Source organism: Haliotis rufescens, unplaced genomic scaffold, assembly GCF_023055435.1.
Source record: "Haliotis rufescens isolate VD_foot unplaced genomic scaffold, xgHalRufe1.0.p SCAF_47, whole genome shotgun sequence".
Classification (NCBI taxonomy): Eukaryota; Metazoa; Mollusca; class Gastropoda; order Lepetellida; family Haliotidae; genus Haliotis; species Haliotis rufescens.
The window spans coordinates 13,910-35,545 of record NW_025964190.1 but is presented as its reverse complement, the minus strand read 5'-3'; the positions used below and the strand labels follow the sequence as shown (position 1 = coordinate 35,545).

Below are 21,636 nucleotides of genomic sequence, written 5' to 3'. Positions count from 1 at the left end.
AAACAGTTACAACAATTAGCATTTTTATAATATTAGCTTTGAAACGTTCATCACAACTAAAAGTACGCATATGAAATCATTTGTTTTTTTAATGTTTGTTTGTTGTTTAACGCCGCACTCGGCAATATTCCAGCTATATGACGGCGACACTTGAAATATCATCTTTTTAACTCATTTTGGCTGTATGTTTTGTTCATGTCAGAGGTCAAGGGCGGTATCCACAAAGAAATCCTATTTTCTCAAGCAACCAACTTGGCTTTGAAGTACTTTCTGATGTCACATTCACATAGCTTCGTAATGGTTTTTGCTCAATATCTCATCAGCTAACTTAAGTAACCTACAAATCACAACTAGACGAGCGGTGCTTCAAATAAATTCATATTCTGATCAACAGCAAATAAGACAAAGGTTGAACAAAAGTGGTACTGAATATGTGTAAATATCTTCTTAGAATCTTTAAGAATACGGCCCCAGAACTTGCAAGTGTCACAAAAACCCAGTTGTGACCCTATGAACATCTCCGATTGTAAATTTAATATTTTATAGTTTCAAGGCCATAACTCCTTTTTTTTATCCTTGCAATAAATTGCAAGTGATTCCATGGCATTTGACCAATCGTTTATTTTTGTTTATGTTTCAAGAAGCCTGAAAGAGCTAGGCGACGTCCTCCGGCGGACTTCTGTTTTCTGATTGGCTAGTGAATAGAGCGGGAAGGAGTGTTGTATTATTGCGCTGAACTGATGTCATTGATTTCGTATCGTTGTCTGCATTTTGTTGTGTGTGTAAATTATTAACTACGTTTATGAATGTAAGTAAAATTGTTGACTCAGTTATTTATTATTGACTTGGTCATGTTTTGCGTTTATGGAGGTATAAACGAATCAACCGGTGAACACACTTTGTGTACGCAGATTTTCAGTGTGTACTCTGGTTTTCTATACTACTATAGACCACAAGAAAATAATTATATTTGTCACTCCATAACTTCCGCTTTTCATTCCTGACCTCAGTATAAAATAGTTAATTGGCAGTATCTGAATGTATATGGGTATTTAATGATGGATTTATGTAACTGTCTGGGGTACGATTGGGACGGTCTTCTGAAGCGCCGCAGTTGGCCGTGCAGAGTTGCGTCCCTTTGGTCAGAAACCTATGATTTGGATCCCGGTTCGCCCCGATTATGTTTCTAGTTTGTCGTGGGCTTCACCGAAGTGGTTTACGTCTAAGACCTGCATCACTTCGGGCTTTCCTCCCACATTAAGCTGACACGCCTTGATATAACTGGAATACTGTTAAAAGCGGCGTTAAACCCAACTCACTCACTCACACTATCTGAATAAACTAAAATACTATTCACAGTGGATCCTTTGATGCCGAACTTTCTCTGTACAAAACCATATATATATATATATATATATAAACTATGTTGCGATGATCTGTCAGCGCGTTATCGGTGGCCGAAAATCTTGAATAACTGAAGAGCGAGACAACATTTACATCTAAACCTTGGCAGACAAATTTGCCCTACACCAGTCTATGTAACAAAAGTCAAACGATATGTAAAATCATTACATTAGATCTGATGGTTTTTTCGTAAAAAATCCAGTCGTCTGTGAAACACCGACAGAAGTGGGAGGAGTTAGCCTTCGTCAGCTGACATCTGCGCGAGCGTATCTAATTATAGCATACCACGTGGCGGGCTCGCAAAATGCACACCTTCTTCGGGTATACCGAAAATACATGTTATTACAAAGACGTTACGTTTAAATACCGCAATGAACACACACCCATATACAGTATACGATTGTTTTATGCAGGTATGTTAACGTTGTAAAGAATTTTCCGTTGAAAAATCTCAGAATAGAAGCTATTTTGACTTGCATTGTCATATCCGCACGAAGCAATCTGCGAGCCGTATTTTACAAACGACGGACCCAACAACTTTTGACAAGTGAATTCAAAATTAAATAAATCTAGATCCGGCTACTAAAACCAGATAACAGTTTGCTTATATTTTTTCACATTTATGCGCCAAAAGTATAAACACTACAGTTCTAGTAATTGTAAAAGCGACCTTAAATTAAATAAATATATATTATAAATAAATTATAAAATAAATAAAAGTTAAAATGTCGATATGTAGTTTAAACATAGATCTATCTTCTTTAGACATGCCAATATATTGTTTACACAGATACAAAATATGAATTAATTCTAGATTTGATTTCTTCAATACAAATTATCGATCCGTGAAGATCATGGGTGGAATAGGTCTTCAGCAACCCATGCTTGCCGTCAGAGGCGTCTGTACTTGTCGTAAGAGGCGACTAACGGGATCGGGTGGTCAGGCACGCTGCATTCAGCCGCACTCAGCAATATTCCAGCTATATGACGCCGGTCTGTAAATAATCGATTTTGGACCAGACAATCCAGTGATTATCATCATGAACATCGATCTACGCAATTGGGATACGATGATGTGCATAACGATGTTCACGCGTTGCCGATTACCGCATGTATTTTAGATTGAGACACGTGGGTTACTATAAAATGCCAATTTTTCACTCAAAGCGGCGGAAAATCATACACACTCACTAACATTGGAAACAGCATGTTTTCATATTCACTCGTTCAATTGTTACACAGACTGAGTATAGATGTTTTGTTTGTTTGTTTGTTTGTTTGTTGTTTAACGCCGCACTCACCAATATTCCAGCTATATGACGGCGGTCTGAGAAATAATCGAGTCTGGACCAGACAATCCCGTGATTGACATCCTGAGCATTGATCCACGCAATAGGGATACGATGACATGCATCAACCAAGTCAGCGAGCCTGACCACCCGATCCCGTTAGTCGCCTCTTACGACAAGCAAAGTCGCCTTTAACGGAAGACCTCCTCTATCCCGGATCTTCACGGGTCGAGCATGTATGTAATCACGTTACATCATTAATCAAGGGATCAATTAAACAATTACGTCATATTTTTACATTGAACATTTCACACCTGAAACACGTACATTTAAAAAATAACATTCCTGAGTATCCTAATACATCCTAGTTGTTGATAACCTCCCGAAGTCTGCACTCGCTCTTCATCAGTGCGCAACTTGCAGCAGTGTTCCAGATCCTCTGGATGTAACGCTAGCCCAGCCTGGCGCCGCTATCAGCACATACGTTACCTCTACCCCTCCTAGAACATCCCCCCCCCCCCCAAGCTGATCTATTCCGGTACCATCTTCTTCCCGGTGCTTCATGAAATCGGATACCAGAGAAATCCCTTTCTGCTGCCGCCATTGCTCGAGAGGTGGCGTACCTGTCTGGGGGAAGACTTCTGTCCGGCGATAACGCGCCGCACAGGTAGCCAGGAAATTCACGCGTTTATCAGAGAAATATCTCCAGAATGTGAAATACGTCACCCACAGTGCTACAGATAGATGTCGGGATCATTAGAGTGAGGCTGTTGTTTCTATAACCTGAGAGCTGCGCTGAGCAGTTCCGGGGAAGTGGCTACCCCATTCATCCGGGTTCTTCTGCAGGAGACGAGAACATTCTTAAAGTTTCATATTGCGCCTTGGCAAGATGAAGCGAAGATGTATATCTAAAAGTAAGTTGCATCTATATATCAGAAAGTAACCCTTATACTAAGTATATATGTGATGTATATACTAAGACGCTGGACGTCGTTCAAACCCTATATACAGAAAAGTGAATGCAAAAGTTGAATGACGAACGCGCCTCTCTCTCTCTCTCTCTCTCTCTCTCTCTCTCTCTCTCTCTCTCTCTCACTCTCTCTTTACATGATACCTTGTTAATTACCGTACCGTGTCGTACAATGTATATTTGCGTCTCTCTGACGTCGTACGTACATCTACATAAGTACCCTAGCATGCCAGTGTTCCCGTTACCACCTCACTTACCTTCAACCTTTGTTGTATTTTCAGACACTCTTGTGATATATTTGGCTTGCCGGCGGTAGCAGCTACCAAGAGCGGTATGAAGCACTGAAACTCTCATTTCACACGGAATGGACGCGGTTCAAGGTAAACACATCATAACAGTAAACCTGGGTTAAACACGCGCACTTCAAGGTACATGAAGGTATTAGGTTTCGTTATAACGAGTGTGTTTGGAAAGGGGACACTCTGCTTTTATTGGTAGATCCAAATAACGAAAGTATGGCAATATAATCTTTGTTACCAACTCGAAAAAAACATGTTATTCTTTGAACGAGATACAGATGTTAAGCAAGATGGTTGCCTCATCAATGACAAACAACATGAGAAAGTGACTGCGTAGAAGATACAGTGTTCCTACATCAAGAACAGCTTAAATTGGGACCACACGCAGTGGCCATTTTGGCCTTACGATCACCAGAGACCGTCTCCGTGGTCAAGTGGTAGAGCGTCCGCCGGAGAGCGGAAGGTTCGATGCCTGCCAGCGTCATACCAAAAGACGTTAAAAGATGGAACTTGTTGTTACCCTGTCTGGCGCTCGGCATGAAGGGGCTAAAACAAGGACTGGTCGGCTCGGAGTCAGTATACTGTGTCTGAGTGGGGTATTCATGTTAAACTGCGGCATGCTATCTCAGTGAGCTAGGACTATAAATCGGCATCTGTCCGGACTTGTACGAGCAGCCACACACACACGTGCATGCACGTCGCTATATAAGTGCAATAATCTTGGACGCGACGTTAAACCCCATTTCAACTCAATTCGCGATAACCAGAATCCCAGTGCGTTTACCAAAAAATAATCATTACCATCCTTGTCGTTTTTCAACCTTAATAAAAGACATTTTGAGCAGCAAAAGAAACTATACCTCTTAGTAGCTTATATCTAATGTTTGATTTTCAATTGATAAAATCTTTAAATTAGTGATATTATGTTTAAAAAATGAACTGTACCGGCGCTTAGAACTCAAAGAATACCTCTACATGTTTTTATTTTTTTAAATATCATTTGATTTATATTTTTTAAAGATTAAACAAAATCGCACGATACAAAACTACTGATGGGTATCTTAATTATCTTATCTTTGAAAATCACTAAATTTGCTTTTTTCGGCGCGAAGTTACAACATTTCAAACATGGTGTGTGTTCTTTTTTTGTTTATTTTTTATTTTTTTATTTATTTTTTTATTTTTATTTTTTTTTATTGGGGGTGGGGTGTGGGGTGTAATTGGTTGCATATTCATTCCTTACCCCAGTCTTCATTAAACCAATTTAATTTAACACAAAATTACCCATACGCAGGTACTTTTTACAAACTGTTGCAGGAATGAGGGATGGTTTAGAACACATAATCAAATTTAACAACCAATCTCACTGAAATCAGATCTTAGTTCTCGCTACGGCTAAAGGGGAATCTGAGGACATCCAGTTAGGGGTCACGTCAGATCGACCTTTGATCCGACCAATCAGAGCGTCGCTTACCAGATTTCGAAAACTACAGTCGGAATGTGTTTTCCAATCAGGCAACCTCGATTTTTTAAAAATTAATTTAACAAGGGTTCTTTCAATTTTCAATTACATAAAAAGCAAACTCGGTGCATTCTTCCCCCTTCGGGTTATAACGGGCCATTCTCGCTGTTAACGTAAAGCTGTTAGTCAGAGCTACAGATAAGCTGCATATGCGTAAAATACCCCACGCAACTATTCAAAACCCAATTACTTTCAATTAACTTGCGTACAGAAACACATGCATGAAATGAATAACTCAATTGTTTGAAAATAGCATGCGTAAATACCCAATGAAGCTTTTTCAGCATGCGTACAACGGAGCTAATTTCTGAAACACAATTACAAGCTAATTTACTTTACGAGTCAAGCCTATATTTAGAACTGTTATATACATCTAAAACATTTTTTCTTTTTTTAAATCTCAAAATATTTACTAATTTTGGGGAAAACCCAATAGAGTGATAAACTGATGAGTGAAAAGATATTGGTTACCCAATGAAAAATGTAATAACCAAATTAAAATAGAAACCTTCGAGTAAAAACACGTTATCTGGAGCTCTGTTATTAGTAACGTGTAAACTTGCAAAATGTGAGTTCTATGTGTAACATTGGTCTCGTGAGCTGAACTTCAACTCGATTGTAGATATCTAGACCCGTGAAGATCCGGGTCTTCAACAACCCATGCTTGCCGTAAAATGCGACTATGCTTGTCTTAAGAGACGACTAACGTGATCGGGTGGTCAGGCTCGCTGACTTGGTTGATGCATGTCATCGATCTCAATTAAAAAGGATCGATGCTCATGATGTCAATCACTAGATCGTCTGGTCCAGACTTGGTTAGTTTAAAGACCGCCGTCATATAGCTGGAATATTGGTGAGTGCTGCGTTAAACAACAAACAAACAAACAAAGATATTTGAGAAATTATAGAAAAATGTCGGCTTCCTGATCGCATGAGCTCAGACACCCTGTTGGTGCAACGTCACGTACTGATTAGTAAGATGAAGGATATATCACAAGAACCTCCCACAACCCTGAGGTACGGAGCATCCGTGTCCCTCGTAACATAATCAGCCAATGCTTACCAAAATTAATTCATTCGGGGCATCCGTTATTCCGGTTGGTTGCAGGTTATTCTCAACTAAGTGAGGATGTTATCCACTCTCCTACCCAGTGTTCCTTGCGGCCGGCAGCCAGCTAGCATAGTACCTCTGCCACAGGCCAGCGCCATGTGACGATTCGTCACATCTTTCACAGTCCATTCAAGATATTGCATATGCTTTTCATCCGTTTCATGTTTGACAAGTCTACACATTTTCATAAACAAATGTCAAAGAATGGTTAACTTTCATTGAGAAAGTATGCAAATACGTAAAAATCTACTTGTTTTTGCGTAGTTATCCTATGTTTACATTGGTTGTACGGCTCCACGTGCTGTCATCGAAGCCCAACGGAGAGCTAGCGACACGGTCACTTTGATGCATAAATATATATTGTCATGCAACTCACTGTCGCAGTTGTTGTAGCATATCTATATAGTTATGCAAAACAATATGTGAAGCGCCCCCAAATACTTGCATTAGTCTGTTCTATACTGATTTCTGAAAAAGCGCGTTTGTTTACAAACAAGAGAAAAGTCCGGTCACGTGATATGCAAATTAGCCTGTGGCAGTGGTGTTATGCTGAGTCACCACTGCGACGGAGTGTGTGTGTAATCCTCTTTTCGGATTGGCTGACTTAAGATTAAGTGTAATTATCGGTACTGCGATCGGGAACTACTTTCTCAAAAGGGAATCCCCGTGACCTCCCGTCAGTGCACCAACTTTTGAAACAATGTCTAAAAATAGTATCGGGAACTCCAATGTAAAGAATTACGAGGTGAGGTGAAATGGGGTTAAACGTCGCGTCTAAGATTATTGCACTTACATAGCGACGTCCATGTACGTGTGCGTGTGGCTGATGCCGATTTATAGCGCTAGCCCACTGAGATACCATGCCGCAGTTTAACATGAATACCCCACTCAGATACAGTGTACTGACTCCGAGCCGACCAGTCCTTGTTTTAGCCCCTTTTTGCCGAGCGCCAGGCAGGGTAACAACAAGTACCATCTTTTAACGTCTTTTGGGATCGAACCCCGGACCTTCCGCTCTCCGGGCGGACGCATTAAAAAAAATTACTCGCTAGGGCCCTTGTAATGGACTATCAATGAATACATTTAAAGGAGAACAGTTTATTGCGGAAAGAGCTCATAGAACCATACAGTACATGTTTTCTTTTCAGTTATGATATCTTCCGTTCTGTTTTGCAATCTCATTAAAATCAACTCCCATGTTCTCGCTACCGCTAAACATAGCGTTTGTTTAGTGTAAGCAAGAACTAAGATCTGACTTTAATGAGAATGTCTGTTTCGTTGCTCGGTCTAAACTCGATCAGCTCGTTCGTGTAAATGTGGGAGAATGACGGTTAGAGCGCGGTCTACGATATAGATTTACAGGAAAAGAAATGTTTCTTTGAAATAGCAGGTACATGCGTAGGCTTAGTAGACGAACTCGACTTTTTTTCGTGTTGAACACACTAGCTGCCAAAAAATGTTGTCCGCCATTTTCGTTTGCTTTTAAGTCGGTAAAGTTTTATCATCGACATTACGGTAATATAATTTCTAAATACATTCGCCTTTGATGATAATTAGCATTTGGAGCAACAAGCGTCAAAATAGAACGAATGACTAATTTAACTCTACTGTTCATGGAACAGAGAAATTTACTGTGTTTACAGGGTCGGTGGGATAGCCTAGTGGTTAAAGCGTTCGCTCGTCACGCCGAAGACCCGGGTTCGATTCCCCACATGGGTACAATGTGTGAAGCCCTTTTCTGGTGTCCCCCCGCCTTGATATTGCTGGAATATTGCTAAAAGCGGCGTAAAACCAAACTCACTAACTCACCCACGGTGTTTTCAAGTTTGAAAACGTCCTGGTGAGCTCCGACGGACATCGTCAATCGAGAATCAAGTCTCGCTGATGTTACAGGACATTATACATATTTTCACTTAAATAACTGTGATAACATCCATGGGTATTCCTCAATTCATGCTCGTTGCAGTCACCATTCCAGATTGTTCGTTCTCCATTGCCGCGTGAAACTTCGCGATGAACCCCTGCCCCCTCCCCACTGTTGATGGTTGTTGAAATATCAAGCGCGAAATCAAATCATGTTTATTTTGTTCTTTCGGCCTTCGGTCCGAGTAAAATAGAGTACACTTATTTTAAAGCATTGCTGAATTAAGATCAGTTGATTTTTGATACGACCTTGATTTGATTAAGGTCCCTGACATCTCAGCGAAAGGAGTCTCTGTATGAGACGAAGTTTTGTTTTGTTTGTTTGTTTGATGTTTAACGCCGCACTCAGCAATATTCCAGGTATATGACCGCGGTCTGTAAGTAATCGAGTCTGGACTAGATAATCCAGTGATTTACAACATGAGCATCGATCCACGCAATTTGGATCGATGACATGCATCAAGCACGTCAGCGAGTCTGACCACCCGATCGCGTTAGTCGCCTTTTACTAAAATCATATTGCTGAGTGCGGCGTTAAACAACAAACAAACAATCAAACTAATGTCTTATTCTAATGTATTGTTTTTAAGTTTCTCAATTATCTTTCAGCATCTCAGTTTGGTGACCGACTGAGGTCATGTCTCCTGGCAACCTACAAGCGCCATCGGGAGTCACGTGATGGGAGGTCATGTGACCTGGAAAGACAATTGCCACTTCGGGAACCCTTTTTCCAAATAAAAAGAGTTCCCAGGTTTAAAGTGCGGAATGATCTGCACACGTCACTCTGGCCTGCGTACTATCCGCTGACAAGGTGATATCACCCACAGAACTGTTTTCGTGTAGCGGAGTGCTCGTCTAGTGCTGTAGTTTGCCAGGTAGTTGCATGGTGTATAACTCCGCATCGCCATGTGTGTGCACACTGCTTTTGTCCTAACACATGTCTTTGAAGCTTGTTACATTGAGATGCAGCAACACGTTGTGCAAAGTTGTTTCCCTTCTCTGTGCCAGGATCAGCTATTCCTGGGTTTGAATCGCAGAATCTCCACCGTGTCAGGTGAGGTGAGGTGAAATGGGGTTTAACGTCGCGTCCAAGATTATTGCACTTATATAGCGACGTGCATGCACGTGTGTGTGTGTGATGCTTCTTGTACTAGACCGGAATCATGCCGATTTATAGTGCTAGCCCATTGAGATACCATGCCGCAGTTTAACATGAATACCCCACTCAGACACAGTATACTGGCTCCGAGCCGGCCAGTCCTTGCTTTAACCCCTTAATGCCGAGCGCCATACAGGGTAACAACAAGTACCATCTTTTAACGTCTCTTGGTATGACGCGGGCGGAGATCGAACCCCGGACCTTCCGCTCTCCGGGCGGACGCTCTACCACTAGACCACGGAGGCGGTCTTCTACCGTGTCAGACTCGGTGACTGGGTGACTTGGTGACTTGGTGACTTGGTTGATTGCGTGTTTTCGTAACCCGATGGCGTAGATCGTGGCATTCGTCACCACTCGCCCCTTTCCGTAACCTGTTATTCGGCTTGTCCCGGAATAACACGAGTTGGTCACGAATGAGATCGTGGCTCATATTATAAATCACTGGATTGTCAGGTCCTCACTCGCTGGAATAATACGTGCGGCGTAAAATAGCATGCAAACAAAGATAGGTATCCCCTGATCTCTAACAATCTCCATCCCGAGCCTGGAACTAAAACTGATTAAGGATACCCACGGTTGAGCCTGCCAATCCCCTTTTTGTGCGCGGGATTCGGGGGTCTGTTTAGGGGGTATTTTGGACTATGTACAGTAAACTACGGTTATAACGAACTCTAAGGGACCACTAATTTTAGCTCGTTGTAACCGTTGTTCGTTACAAGCATGTATACAGCATAACTACAGCAAATGTTAGGGACAAAAAGGTAAGTCCGTTATATCCGTCAGTTCGTTGTAAGCGTGTTCGTTATAAACGTAGTTGACTGTAGTGTTGTACGCGAATGACGTAAATGAAGTCGTATGTATGTATGCTTATAATATTTGTGAATAAAACATGGTTAAACTAAACTAAAGTAAAGAAATATCGAAAAAAACATATATTTTTCGATAATTATTTACTTGTTCGGTTTAGTTTAAACATATTATATTCACAAATGGAAAAGGATAAGGAACAAGTTATCAAACTTGTGACACCTTCTCGTTAAATTTTTTACCATCGATTCTTTACTTGTTTGACTTCAAATTGCACCCCTTTATAACCTGGGAACATGTTCTTTAGGTTTTCGTCTGTGATCGACATTCTGCCATATAGAGGGAATTCTGACGTGCTTTTGAGTAAGAAGTACAGAAAACTACGTTTATAACGAACACGCTTAAAACGAACTGACGGATATAACGAAATGTGTTTTGATCCGTCAATTTGCTGTATATATGCTGTACATATGTTTATAACGAACTACGGTTATAACGAACTAAAATTAGTGGTCCCGTTGAGTTCGTTATAACCGTAGTTCGTTATAAGCAGGTTACTGTAATCGGGAATCATGGTGAGCAAATGTTTGAAAAATAAGATGCTTTTCGAGATTAAAGGGAAGGGGGTTGTCACCCTCACGGGTGTCTAAAGACCGCATTGAGAAAGGTGGAGCACACTGAAACACAACGGATACGTGTTGAGGAGGGCAAGTCTTCTGAATGCTTCTGGCGCGGGGGCACGGGTGGCCCAGTCGTCTAAGGCGACGCGATTCGCTGTGTAGAGTTGCGTCCCTTGGGCACGCCAGAAACCTAAGATTGTGGGTTCGAATCCTGGTTCGCCCCGATTATGTTTCTAGGTTTGTCAGCACCATACCCGTGCTCGTGGATTTCACCGAAGTGGTAAACGTCTGAGACCCGCATCACTTCGGGCTTTCCTCCCACATTAAGCTGACACGCCGTGATATAACTGGAATACTGTTAAAAGCGGCATTAAACCCAACTCACTCACTCACTCTGGCGCCTCCTACGTCTGTAGTGGTAGAGAATCACTAGACTCAAACCTTCAGGGTGGACTGGCTGTTCCGTTTGTTTACTTTTGATGAGGACTTCAGCAGTACGTTGGCTACATGTTCTATGTGCGGAGCGCAGTGTTATAACACGATACAGCATGACCGCTCGCGACTGCCTATGTTTATTTTCACGCCATGCCGGGGCGAGCAATTATTGGCGAAGTAATTTGGGAGCATTTATCAACAAAAGTGCTATAAACTCTGTCTTGGAATTAATTACGACATGTAGACATCTTCGCGGGGTCCTATCGATAAACAATTGATAAGCCATTTCCTGGGCATTCTGCCATTTTCGTTTACACTGTTTTGACTTGAAACACAAACTAATGATTTCCTAAGCTTTGCTAATCGTGTTCACACCGACAAGCGAAAAGGCTTCTGAAACAATGACAGTGTTGTATGTCTCGAATAGAAGACCCAGTGTAGAATTGGTCTTCAGTAACACATGCTTGTAACTAACGGCGTCTAACGGGATCGGGTGGTCAGGCTCGCTGACTTTGTTGATGCATGTCATCATATCCCAATTGCGTAGATCTATGTTCGTGATGTCAATCATTGGATTGTCTGGTCCAGACTCGATTATATACAGACCGCCATCATATAGGTGGAAAATCGCTGATCGCGGCGTGAAGCAACAAACAAACAAACAAACAAACAACATTCCCAAAGGATTCTGTTGAACGCTATAACAAGAGCATGGAAACAAAATACAAATGTCAAATGTCGTAATTACAACCGATAAATGTTATGTGTATAACACAAAGCAAAGGCCTTGTTCGGTGAATGTATCCGTCAATATGCTTTTATATTACGACATAAACTAAAAAAGAAAGTATGCCGCGTTTGTTATTTATGTAACTGAAAGAACTGTTGTTAGATTTCATTTTGTCTATTTAACCATCACTCATTCCTGCAACAGTTTATATAAGGTAGTCTGTGGCTGAGTAATTTTGTGTAAAATAAATTGGTCAAATGTAGACAGGGTAAGAAATGAATTTGCAACCACGTGACCCCTACCATGTTTAAATTGTAAATTTATGCAGATTTTGATTTTCAAATATAAGATGTCTAAGATACCCATCAGCATTTAAATCTTGAATAAATTTGTAAAAGTTTTAAATTATTAATTTTTTTTTTTAAATAAATAAGTAGAAGTATTCTTTGAGTATTAAGTAATAGTTATGCCATGTCACGTGGCCGAGTATGGGCCATAGCCGAGTTGGCCCATAATCGGTCGAGTGTCAAGTGGTATTATGAACTTGTACGACACCCAATCACTGGTAATAACTCCAATGATGTATAATGAAACTCCGCCCACTTATTGACTTGACGTGATTGGGCAAGATAATACGCGAAAAGGTATCATTTTACGTCATTTTACCGCCTACGTCATTGATTTTGAAACTTTGAATTGGCATTGGAAGAACCCCCAAAACCCACTGTTACCAGTTATGTAGACTGACATCTAGTGTCAGAAATGAACAGATTTTACAGAAAAAAAACACTTGTTATATTATAGTTATATAATAAAAAAGAGACAAGAGACTTTCTTCATTTTCTAGACTTACCAAACATTATAGGCTTGCATGGGCTGTATTGGATATATTTGTATCAGGGTCTTCATGACGGACTACCACGACCTATTCTGCCCATTATCAAGTGCGGGGTAGGATTAACTGAGTGTATTCGAATCACCCCGACCTTGCCCCATGACGTCAGGTCAATAAGTGGGCGGAGTTTCGTTGAACATCATTGTAGTTATTACCTGTGATTGGGTGTGATATAAGTCCGTTTTTCCACTTGACACTCGATTGACACCGATTATGGGCCAACCTCACGCAACTGAAATTCAGGCGATTTACGACAAATACACAGGTGTAGGGTTATTCTATGTGGCACTGGCGACACAAATAATTTACTATATTACCGTGTGTAATCTACAAAATAATAATAATTTAAAAAATCGCGTAATAATACTGCAAATAATTTGCAAGTGAGTCCATGGCATTTGATTGACTTACAAAGCATGCTTCTTTCGTTCATGTAAAAACAAAGGCCACGCCCTCTAGCGGAATACTGTTTTCTGATTGGCTGATAAAAGTAGGCGGGGCTTGCAATTGCTCCGGTCGATGTCACTCATTACCTTCAGCTGGCTCTTGGTGTGTGCACACGTCACGTAAATCCGCCACGTGTGCACACCGAAATCAACAAGCTTGAAACTGTTGGTTATCAGATAACATCATATCTGCAGAATATCTCAGTACACGAAATGCCAGCAATTTTAAGTGTAGCTCCATTGATAAGTTGCCAAGTTGCTCATGTACATCCTGCGCTTCATCAAACTGTGTAAAACTATCAGTTAACGTCTCATTTTAAAACTTCAGCCATTTGCAGAAAACGACGCGACCATACAGCTAGGAACGTATCCATGACGACCATCATCATATATCCCTTTTCTTGTGTCAATCTAGGCACTGTTAAGCAAGGAAACCATGCCATACTTTGGTAGTATTAGAACTTGGCATGAAGAAGGCGATACATTTGGTTTGGATTGTACGTTTTATTAATTCATATGTACAGTCGAATCCGGACATCTCGAATGTACCGCTATATAGAACCTATTCTCTGGTCCCGACCGCCGCTATATAAATGCATGTAGACTTGGCTTCTTACCGCGAATTCGGGATACAAACACATATTGTTATCTCGAACCTTGGACTCGGTGCCAACTCTGACTTTATCATAGAGGTGTGTGCCTTTATGTTTACATTACCGTAAATCCTCGAATTTTATATCATTTATTTATTCTATGAATAATCGCCTGCATCTATTGTTAACGCCAGGAGGGGCGGCCGGGTAGCCTAGTGGTTAAAGCGTTCGCTCGTCACGTCGAAGATCCGGGTTCTATTCCCAAAATGGATAGAATGCGTGAAGCTCATTTCTGGTGTCCCCCGCCATGATATTGCTGGAATATTGCTAAAAGCGTCGTAAAAGCATACTCACTCACTCACTCATTATTAACGCCCGGGCAATGACTAAACCTGCCTTGAAGGGTGCCTGGCCAAGTGCTTGATGGAAAAAGAGACATTTGATGAAAATGGAAATAAAGCCTGCCTCAAATATACGCCATGTCCAAGAGCTTATTTAAACATATGTTTATTCAAGGCTTTACGTTAGTTGATTCCCGAAAACACTATCCTGTGATACACACAGCGATACTTGTTTGAAAGCCTGCCTCGATAAAACCTGGCCACATTGGCCATGAGTTTCACGTCGCGATCAAGATTATTGCGCTTTTATTGCGACATGCAAGCACGTGCGTGGCTGCTTGTTCTTGTCCGGACTAATTTTACAGTGCTAGCCCACTGAGATGCCTGCTGCAGTTTAACATGAATACCCCACTCAAACGCAACTTAGAGTAGATCAGTCCTTGTTCTGATTAATGCTGAACGCCAGGCTGGGTAACAAGATCGTACCACCTTATCCCGCCTTTTTGTATGTGTTTCACTACGTGTTTCACTATTTTCCACTGTTTCACTACGTTTTACAGCGTGTTTCACTACGTGTTTTACAACGTGTTTCACTGCCTTTTTCTGCGCGTTTTCCTGCGTGTTTTACTGTTTCACTGGTTTCACTACGTCTTTTACAACGTGTTTTACTATGTGTTTTACTGCATGTTTCACTATGTTTCACAACGTGTTTCACCCTCTATTTCCCAGTGTTTCACATGTATTTCCCAGTGTGTTTCACCTTGTATTTCACTGTGTGTTTTACATGTATTTCATCAAGTTTCACATGTATTTCACCATGTTTCACATTTATTTCACCATGTTTCACATGTATTTCACTGTGTTTCACATGTATTTCACCATGTGTTTTACATGTATTTCACCATCTGTTTCACATGTATTTTCCAGTGTGTTTCACATGTATTTCGCTGTGTGTTTTACATGTATTTCAATGTGTGTTTCACATGTATTTTCCAGTGTGTTTCACATGTATTTCACCATGTGTTTTACATGTATTTCACCATGTTTCACATGCATTTTCCAGTGTGTTTCACATGTATTTCACTGTGTGTTTTACATGTATTTCACTGTGTGTTTTAAATGTATTTCACTGTGTGTTTCACATGTATTTTCCAGTGTGTTTCACATGTATTTCACTGTGTGTTTTACATGTATTTCACCATGTTTCACATGTATTTCACTGTGTGTTTTACATGTATTTCACCATGTTTCACATGTATTTCACTGTGTGTTTCACATGTATTTCACCATGTTTCACATGTATTTCACTGTGTGTTTCACATGTATTTCACTGTGTGTTTTACATGTATTTCACCATGTTTCACATGTATTTCACTGTGTGTTTCTCATGTATTGCACCATGTGTTTTACATGTATTTCACCATGTTTCACATGTATTTCACCATGTGTTTCACATGTATTTCCCAGTGTGTATCACCATGTGTTTCACTTTGTATTTCCCAGTGTGTTTCACATGTATTTCACAATTTGTTTCACGTGTGTCAAGAGGTACTTTATTCGGCTATAGATTGGTCGGGGAGTGGGTACGTAACCGTTGAAACGAACCCGGTGTCTGACCAGCACGCAATGCCCTCCACCACGTCCCAGTGTACATTTCCCTGACAGTGTTATGACAAGCCGTGGTCAGACACAAGCCAGGTGCGCGTCAGCCCATGCCGGGCTATACTGAGGGAAAGAAAAAAGAGAACGAGTTCATTGTCATGTTCTCCTCAAAGAAACCCCTAGATTAGTCGGCGAAAGAGAGTGAGTTTGGTTTAACGGCGCGTGGAACAGTATTCATTTATATATCAGCTTGACGTGAGAGGTAAGCCAGAAGTGATGCAGGTCTTAGACGTTTAAAACTTTGGTAAAACCCACGAGCACGGGATTGCAATGTGTCAAACACACCCACATACCAACATAACATTCTTTGACTTACTTTGTAGAGGGCATTAATACTCAACACGACACTACATCAATATAAACTGTTTCTTTGTACCTATACCTCCCTTCAAGCCTGGTAGAGGATCGGTCGAAGGTTTTTATCAATATAGAATGGAAATATAATACACAGGAAAACAGAGTGTGGGTGGCGCGAGATACGATATACAATCTGTATACACAGTGTCTGCCTTTCAAGAATTAACACAAGCCTGGCATTAGGGGGCTCGAACTCGGTAGTTACCGATCAGAAAATAATGTCAGCTTTGCCTGAAGAGATAACAATTTACAGTCGAAGATCTGAGCATGGTTGTGAATGAGTTGACTGACATGTACTTCAACAATGTCTTTAAGTGTCATTTAGATTTTTTGGCATAAATGGTCTACAGCAACCCATGCTTGTCGTAAGAGGCGACTAACGGGATCGGGTGGTCAGGCTCGCTGACTTGGTTGATGCATGTCATCGTATCCCGATTTCGTGGATCGATGCTCATGGTGTCAATCACTTGGACTCGATTATTTACAGTCCGCCGTCATATAGTTGGAATATTGCCGAGTGAGGCGTTTAACAACAAACAAAGGAAAACAGCATGAAATGTAAGTGTTTGTTGGTTGCCCGACTTCCCCCCCCCCCCCCACACCACCACCACCACCACCACTTGAATCGAAAAACAAAGTACATACTTAAAATAGAGGAGGATCATCTGTTTTAGGAAGACTTAGATAATTAACGTAAACAGCCTCTGTAACCACGATCGTAAAGAGGGTTATTGTTTTACACCACCAGTCTCTAAGGGCTTTCCGCCTTTATCATAGATTTTCATCAGGGCAGAATCACGTGGATTTGCAGCTTGATGTCCACTTATGATAAATTCTTAGCGATATCCACCAGTGTCACCAAGGCGATTCGGTTGAAAATTTCATGATTAATGTAAAGTGACTTCAAAGAATGCATGATTAATGTAAAGTGACTTCAAAGAATGCATGATTAATGTAAGGTGACTTCAAAGAATGCATGATTAATGTAAGGTGACTTCAAAGAATGCATGATTAATGTAAGGTGACTTCAAAGAATGCATGGTTAATGTAAAGTGACTTCAAAGAATGCATGATTAATGTAAAGTGACTTCAAAGAATGCATGATTAATGTACATTTTAAATGTTTATGCAACACAGCATTGGCAATGTGTGTAAGATTGTAATCTGGGCCAGGGGTCTCCAACACCGAATTAAATATCTCTGTATGTCCTCCATTATGTGACCAATCGCTAATGGCTGTCTACCTTGACTAGACCAGTCTCTAAGAGCAATAGGGCGGTCGGGTAGCCTAGTGGTTAAAGCGTTCACTCGTCACGCCGAAGACCCGGGTTCGATTCCCGACATGGGTACAATGTGTGAAACCCATTTCTGATGTCCTCCACCGTGATATTGCTGGAATATTGCAAAAAGCGGCGTAAAACCATAGTCACTCACTCACTCACTCACTCACTCTAAGAGCAATAGGAATATATCATTTTTTTCTCTCTCTTTTTCCCACAGACTTGAAACAGCGTCGATTGATGACCTGGTGTATCCTCGTCCTTCCCGGAGCGTCAGTATTCTGGTGGAGGGGGATATCGGTGTTGGCAAGACAACCATCTGTCAACGTCTTCTGCAGCTTTGGGAGGTCAAGGTCGCGTGTCAACAGACGCAGTGTATGAAGGCCACGAGCAGTTCCACTGTCAAGGACGTCCATCTGCCGAACTTAAAGACCCCGCTGTACCTTGACTGTTCCAACGTCACGGAGGGTTCGTTTTCATCCGTGATGGACAGCAAGAGCCACATCAGATTCATTGTCAAGACCGTGAAAGCCATGCTGGGGGATCAAGGTGGTGAGTTTCAGACCAATGACATGAGTGACTGGTTGACAAGTTGCTCGGGAGACGTTGAGATATACTTTGACAACGTGACCGTGTGTTCAGGGCTGATCAAGGTCATTGAGGCCACTCTAGATTCCCACAAGACGGCGTTCGCCCGCGTTATGGTGTTCACTGGCCCGAGCGTGATTCACAAACATCGGTTCGATAACCTGTTCTACTGTTACGGAATAAACCCGGATTATGGCTCACGAATTCTCACGAGGCGTTTGCAGAAGATGTGTGACTTTCCCGAGCACAAGGTGTCCAGTGTTGACCAAATCAAGATGGTGGATCTTCAAGGGGAATTCTTCCGAAACCCCCTAATAAGTTCGCTACTTGCTGACTTTTGTAAAACCGGATATGACGTCATCCCTAACAACAAGACGGACTTGATCCAGTGTCTCCTTCACCACAGCTTCCGGTCACTAGATGGCGTTTTACAAGAGAAGGGAACAGGGGGTGATTTAGAACGGATTATCGTGTGCTTGCGTCAACAAGCATACGAAGGCTTGTACAGAGGGACACACTATTTCAACAAGTCAGTGCTCGCGGAGTCCGTCCAACCTCTCCACCTCTGTGACTTGAGAATAATCCGAGACATTCACGAAACTGGAGATCAGAACGAGTCGGCTTCAACCAGTGATATGTTTGCTTACAGCTCCAGAGGTTTCCGCGACTTCCTGGCCTCTGCGCATGTCTGCCATCTGTTGGTAAATCCAACCATCTCGGAAAGTCTCCTACCAAATCTCCTCCAGGACAGAGTGTTCGAGAGTCTGTGCGGGTACTGCTGCAGACAGCTCAGCGTGTCGGGTCACATCGCGGTCCTCAAGACGCTTGTTGAAACAATGATGGAGAGGTCCAAGCTGCAGTACGTGACGATGCTAGGTCACGATCAGCTCGTGACACGCGGTACCCTCTGTGACGTCAGCAGGGTTCTAGTGTGTCTCAGACAAACAGATTTTCAAGAGGATGTGTGCAAACTCGCAGCCCAAAATTTTCCAACGATATTAGAATTTTCTTTGGAGGACAGCGTCTGTTCGGTTCTTCAAGACATGATCCACATGATGGCGCGTTACGAGCTCTCAACACATGGAATCGTCATTCACATGGACAAAATGTTCACACAGTCCAGCCTCGGTATCAGTTTGGCACGTGCTCTGAATTGTATGACGTCTTTAACAACGTTGATGCTGCGGGCGACGTTTGTCGCCGACACAACGTTTTTGGTACATTTCCTCTGTGAGACATTCCAAGGTAACACCCATGTGAAAAACTTCACTTTAGGAGGACCTTTCAACTCGGCCGAGAATCTCTCCCACGCGTTACACAGACGGGTAGCGTCGACGTTCACAACAGCCATAGCGCTTAAAACGCTGACAATAGAAAATTGCAGCCACATGCACCGGATCGCCTATGTGATTGGCTGCTGGCCCAACATCTTCCACAGACTCGAGGTCAGGAGGTGTAACCTTGAAGCGGCTGGGTCAGAGGTTATCATCAAATTAAAAGGTCAAGGTGATTTTTATCATCTCCGATTAGAAAACTGTTACATTCCGAGCGCAAAGTTACACGATGTCCTGAAGTGCGCACAAATGTGCAAGAAATTGCAAGTAGTGAGCCTCAATCTCCTGTCCGCTAAAAAAAGCTTTTCTGTTATGGATACCCATAGGGGAACCTTCCTCCCCGCCATCGACGCTAGGGCGTGCTCCCTCCTGCATGAGCTGATAGTCTCAAGCCCACTTCTCGAAGAAGTCACGGTCTGCCACGCGGGACTTGATGACGTCAAAGCTGGTGTTATTATAGGAGCAGTGTTGCAGAGCGTGTGTCTGAAGGTGGTTGACCTCAGCGGGAACCTCATAACAGATGACGTCACGAAAGATGTGATTGACGTCATCAAAACTGTGAAATCTTTGAGGGGTCTTATGTTAAACAACAACTCGTTCTCTCCAGAGGGTCGCAAGAGCGTTGTCCGCGCGACTAGTGACGTCACGGAGCTCAAGCTTAGCATGTGAGGGGGCAATACTTAGAGCTATTCTGTGCACAGGGTCGCCCTCAAACCCAGACTTCCTTGCGGTCAACCTAGTACCTCTGCTACAGACCAGAGATATGTGACGAATCGTTACATTTTACACAGTCCATTCAAAAAAATACATGTGATGTTCATCTATTCCATTTTTGAATATTCGACACATTTGAATGTAGATATGTCATGAAATCGTCAATTTCGCTGAGAAAAGTTCCTAAAATGTGAAAAACTATTTCAATTTGCGTATTTATCCTTTGTTTACAATATTTGTACGATTCCACGTGCAGACATTGAAGCCCTAAGGAGAGCTAGCGATAGGGTCACTGTGTATTGATATGTTGTCATCCACCCCACTGTCGCAGTTGTAGTCGCGTATTTATGCAAAACAAGTTGTAAATGGCATTGAAAGGCTTCCACGGACTCATTCGTGACCAACTCGTGTTATTCCGGGACAAGACGAATAGCGACTCGTGCCCCTCTCGTGGCCATTTTTGCAACCGGGTTCCGTCTTAGCGCAAACGGGCATACCTAAAACAATTGTCAACTCGTTGCGCAATGGTTCACATATATTTCCCTATATATTATTTATATTTCAGATGCAATTTAAAGCACGTCAGGACATGCAGAATTATACAGTATGATTGGACACATTTATCTGTGTCTTGGGTGTATTTTTAGATGCAAGACATATGTAAAAACAGAAAGTATTTCTGAGGGATTCTTTGACGAAGAACTTGAAATCATACGCGCATTCTGATTGGTCTGTCGTATTTTCGCACATAACATTCATCGATAAGGGGACGCGTGTTCTTGCAGGTTACGGAAAGGGGCGAGTGGTGACGAATGCCACGGACTGCTATGATTTCGGAATACGCACGTTTATTTACAAACAAGAAAGAATCAGGTCACGTGATATTCAAATTAACTTATGGCGGTGGTGTGATGCTGACTCATCACTGTGTGATGCAGACTGTGTCTGTGCAGGCTTGCTACAGAGCTAGCTATACATCAGAAATAAACCTTGACAAAATTACTCTTTAGTTTGTATCTGGTTACGAGTGAATGAATGTTGTTTAACGCCGCACCCAGCAATGTTCCAGCTTTATGACGGCGGTCTGTAAACAATCGAGTCTGGACCAGACAATCCAGTGATTGACATCATGAGCATCGATCCACGCAACTGGGATA

At 42.0% G+C, this 21,636-nt stretch overlaps 1 protein-coding gene across 2 annotated transcripts; it reads left to right on the top strand.

Annotated features, from left to right (window-relative positions):
* The first annotated feature begins 3,297 nt into the window (after nt 1-3,297).
* LOC124110897 lies at nt 3,298-21,481 on the top strand. 2 transcript variants are annotated; one of them, XM_046470360.2, is made up of 4 exons: nt 3,298-3,607; nt 3,945-4,043; nt 9,128-9,329; nt 18,064-21,481. In XM_046470360.2, exons 2-4 carry the CDS (start codon nt 4,028-4,030, stop codon nt 20,432-20,434), a joined length of 2,589 nt encoding a protein of 862 aa, XP_046326316.2. In that variant the 5' UTR covers nt 3,298-3,607; nt 3,945-4,027; the 3' UTR covers nt 20,435-21,481. The 2 variants fall into 2 exon arrangements, with proteins under 2 accessions (XP_046326316.2, XP_046326317.2); XM_046470361.2 differs by lacking the exons at nt 3,298-3,607; nt 3,945-4,043 and having other exon boundaries at nt 9,265-9,393.
* The last annotated feature ends 155 nt before the right edge of the window (nt 21,482-21,636 follow it).

Bases quoted from the DNA above. Each gene is read 5' to 3' on its own strand.
- LOC124110897 (XM_046470360.2), top strand. The intron at 9,330-18,063 runs GTGATATCACCC...TTTTTCCCACAG, and splicing joins GCGTACTATCCGCTGACAAG to ACTTGAAACAGCGTCGATTG.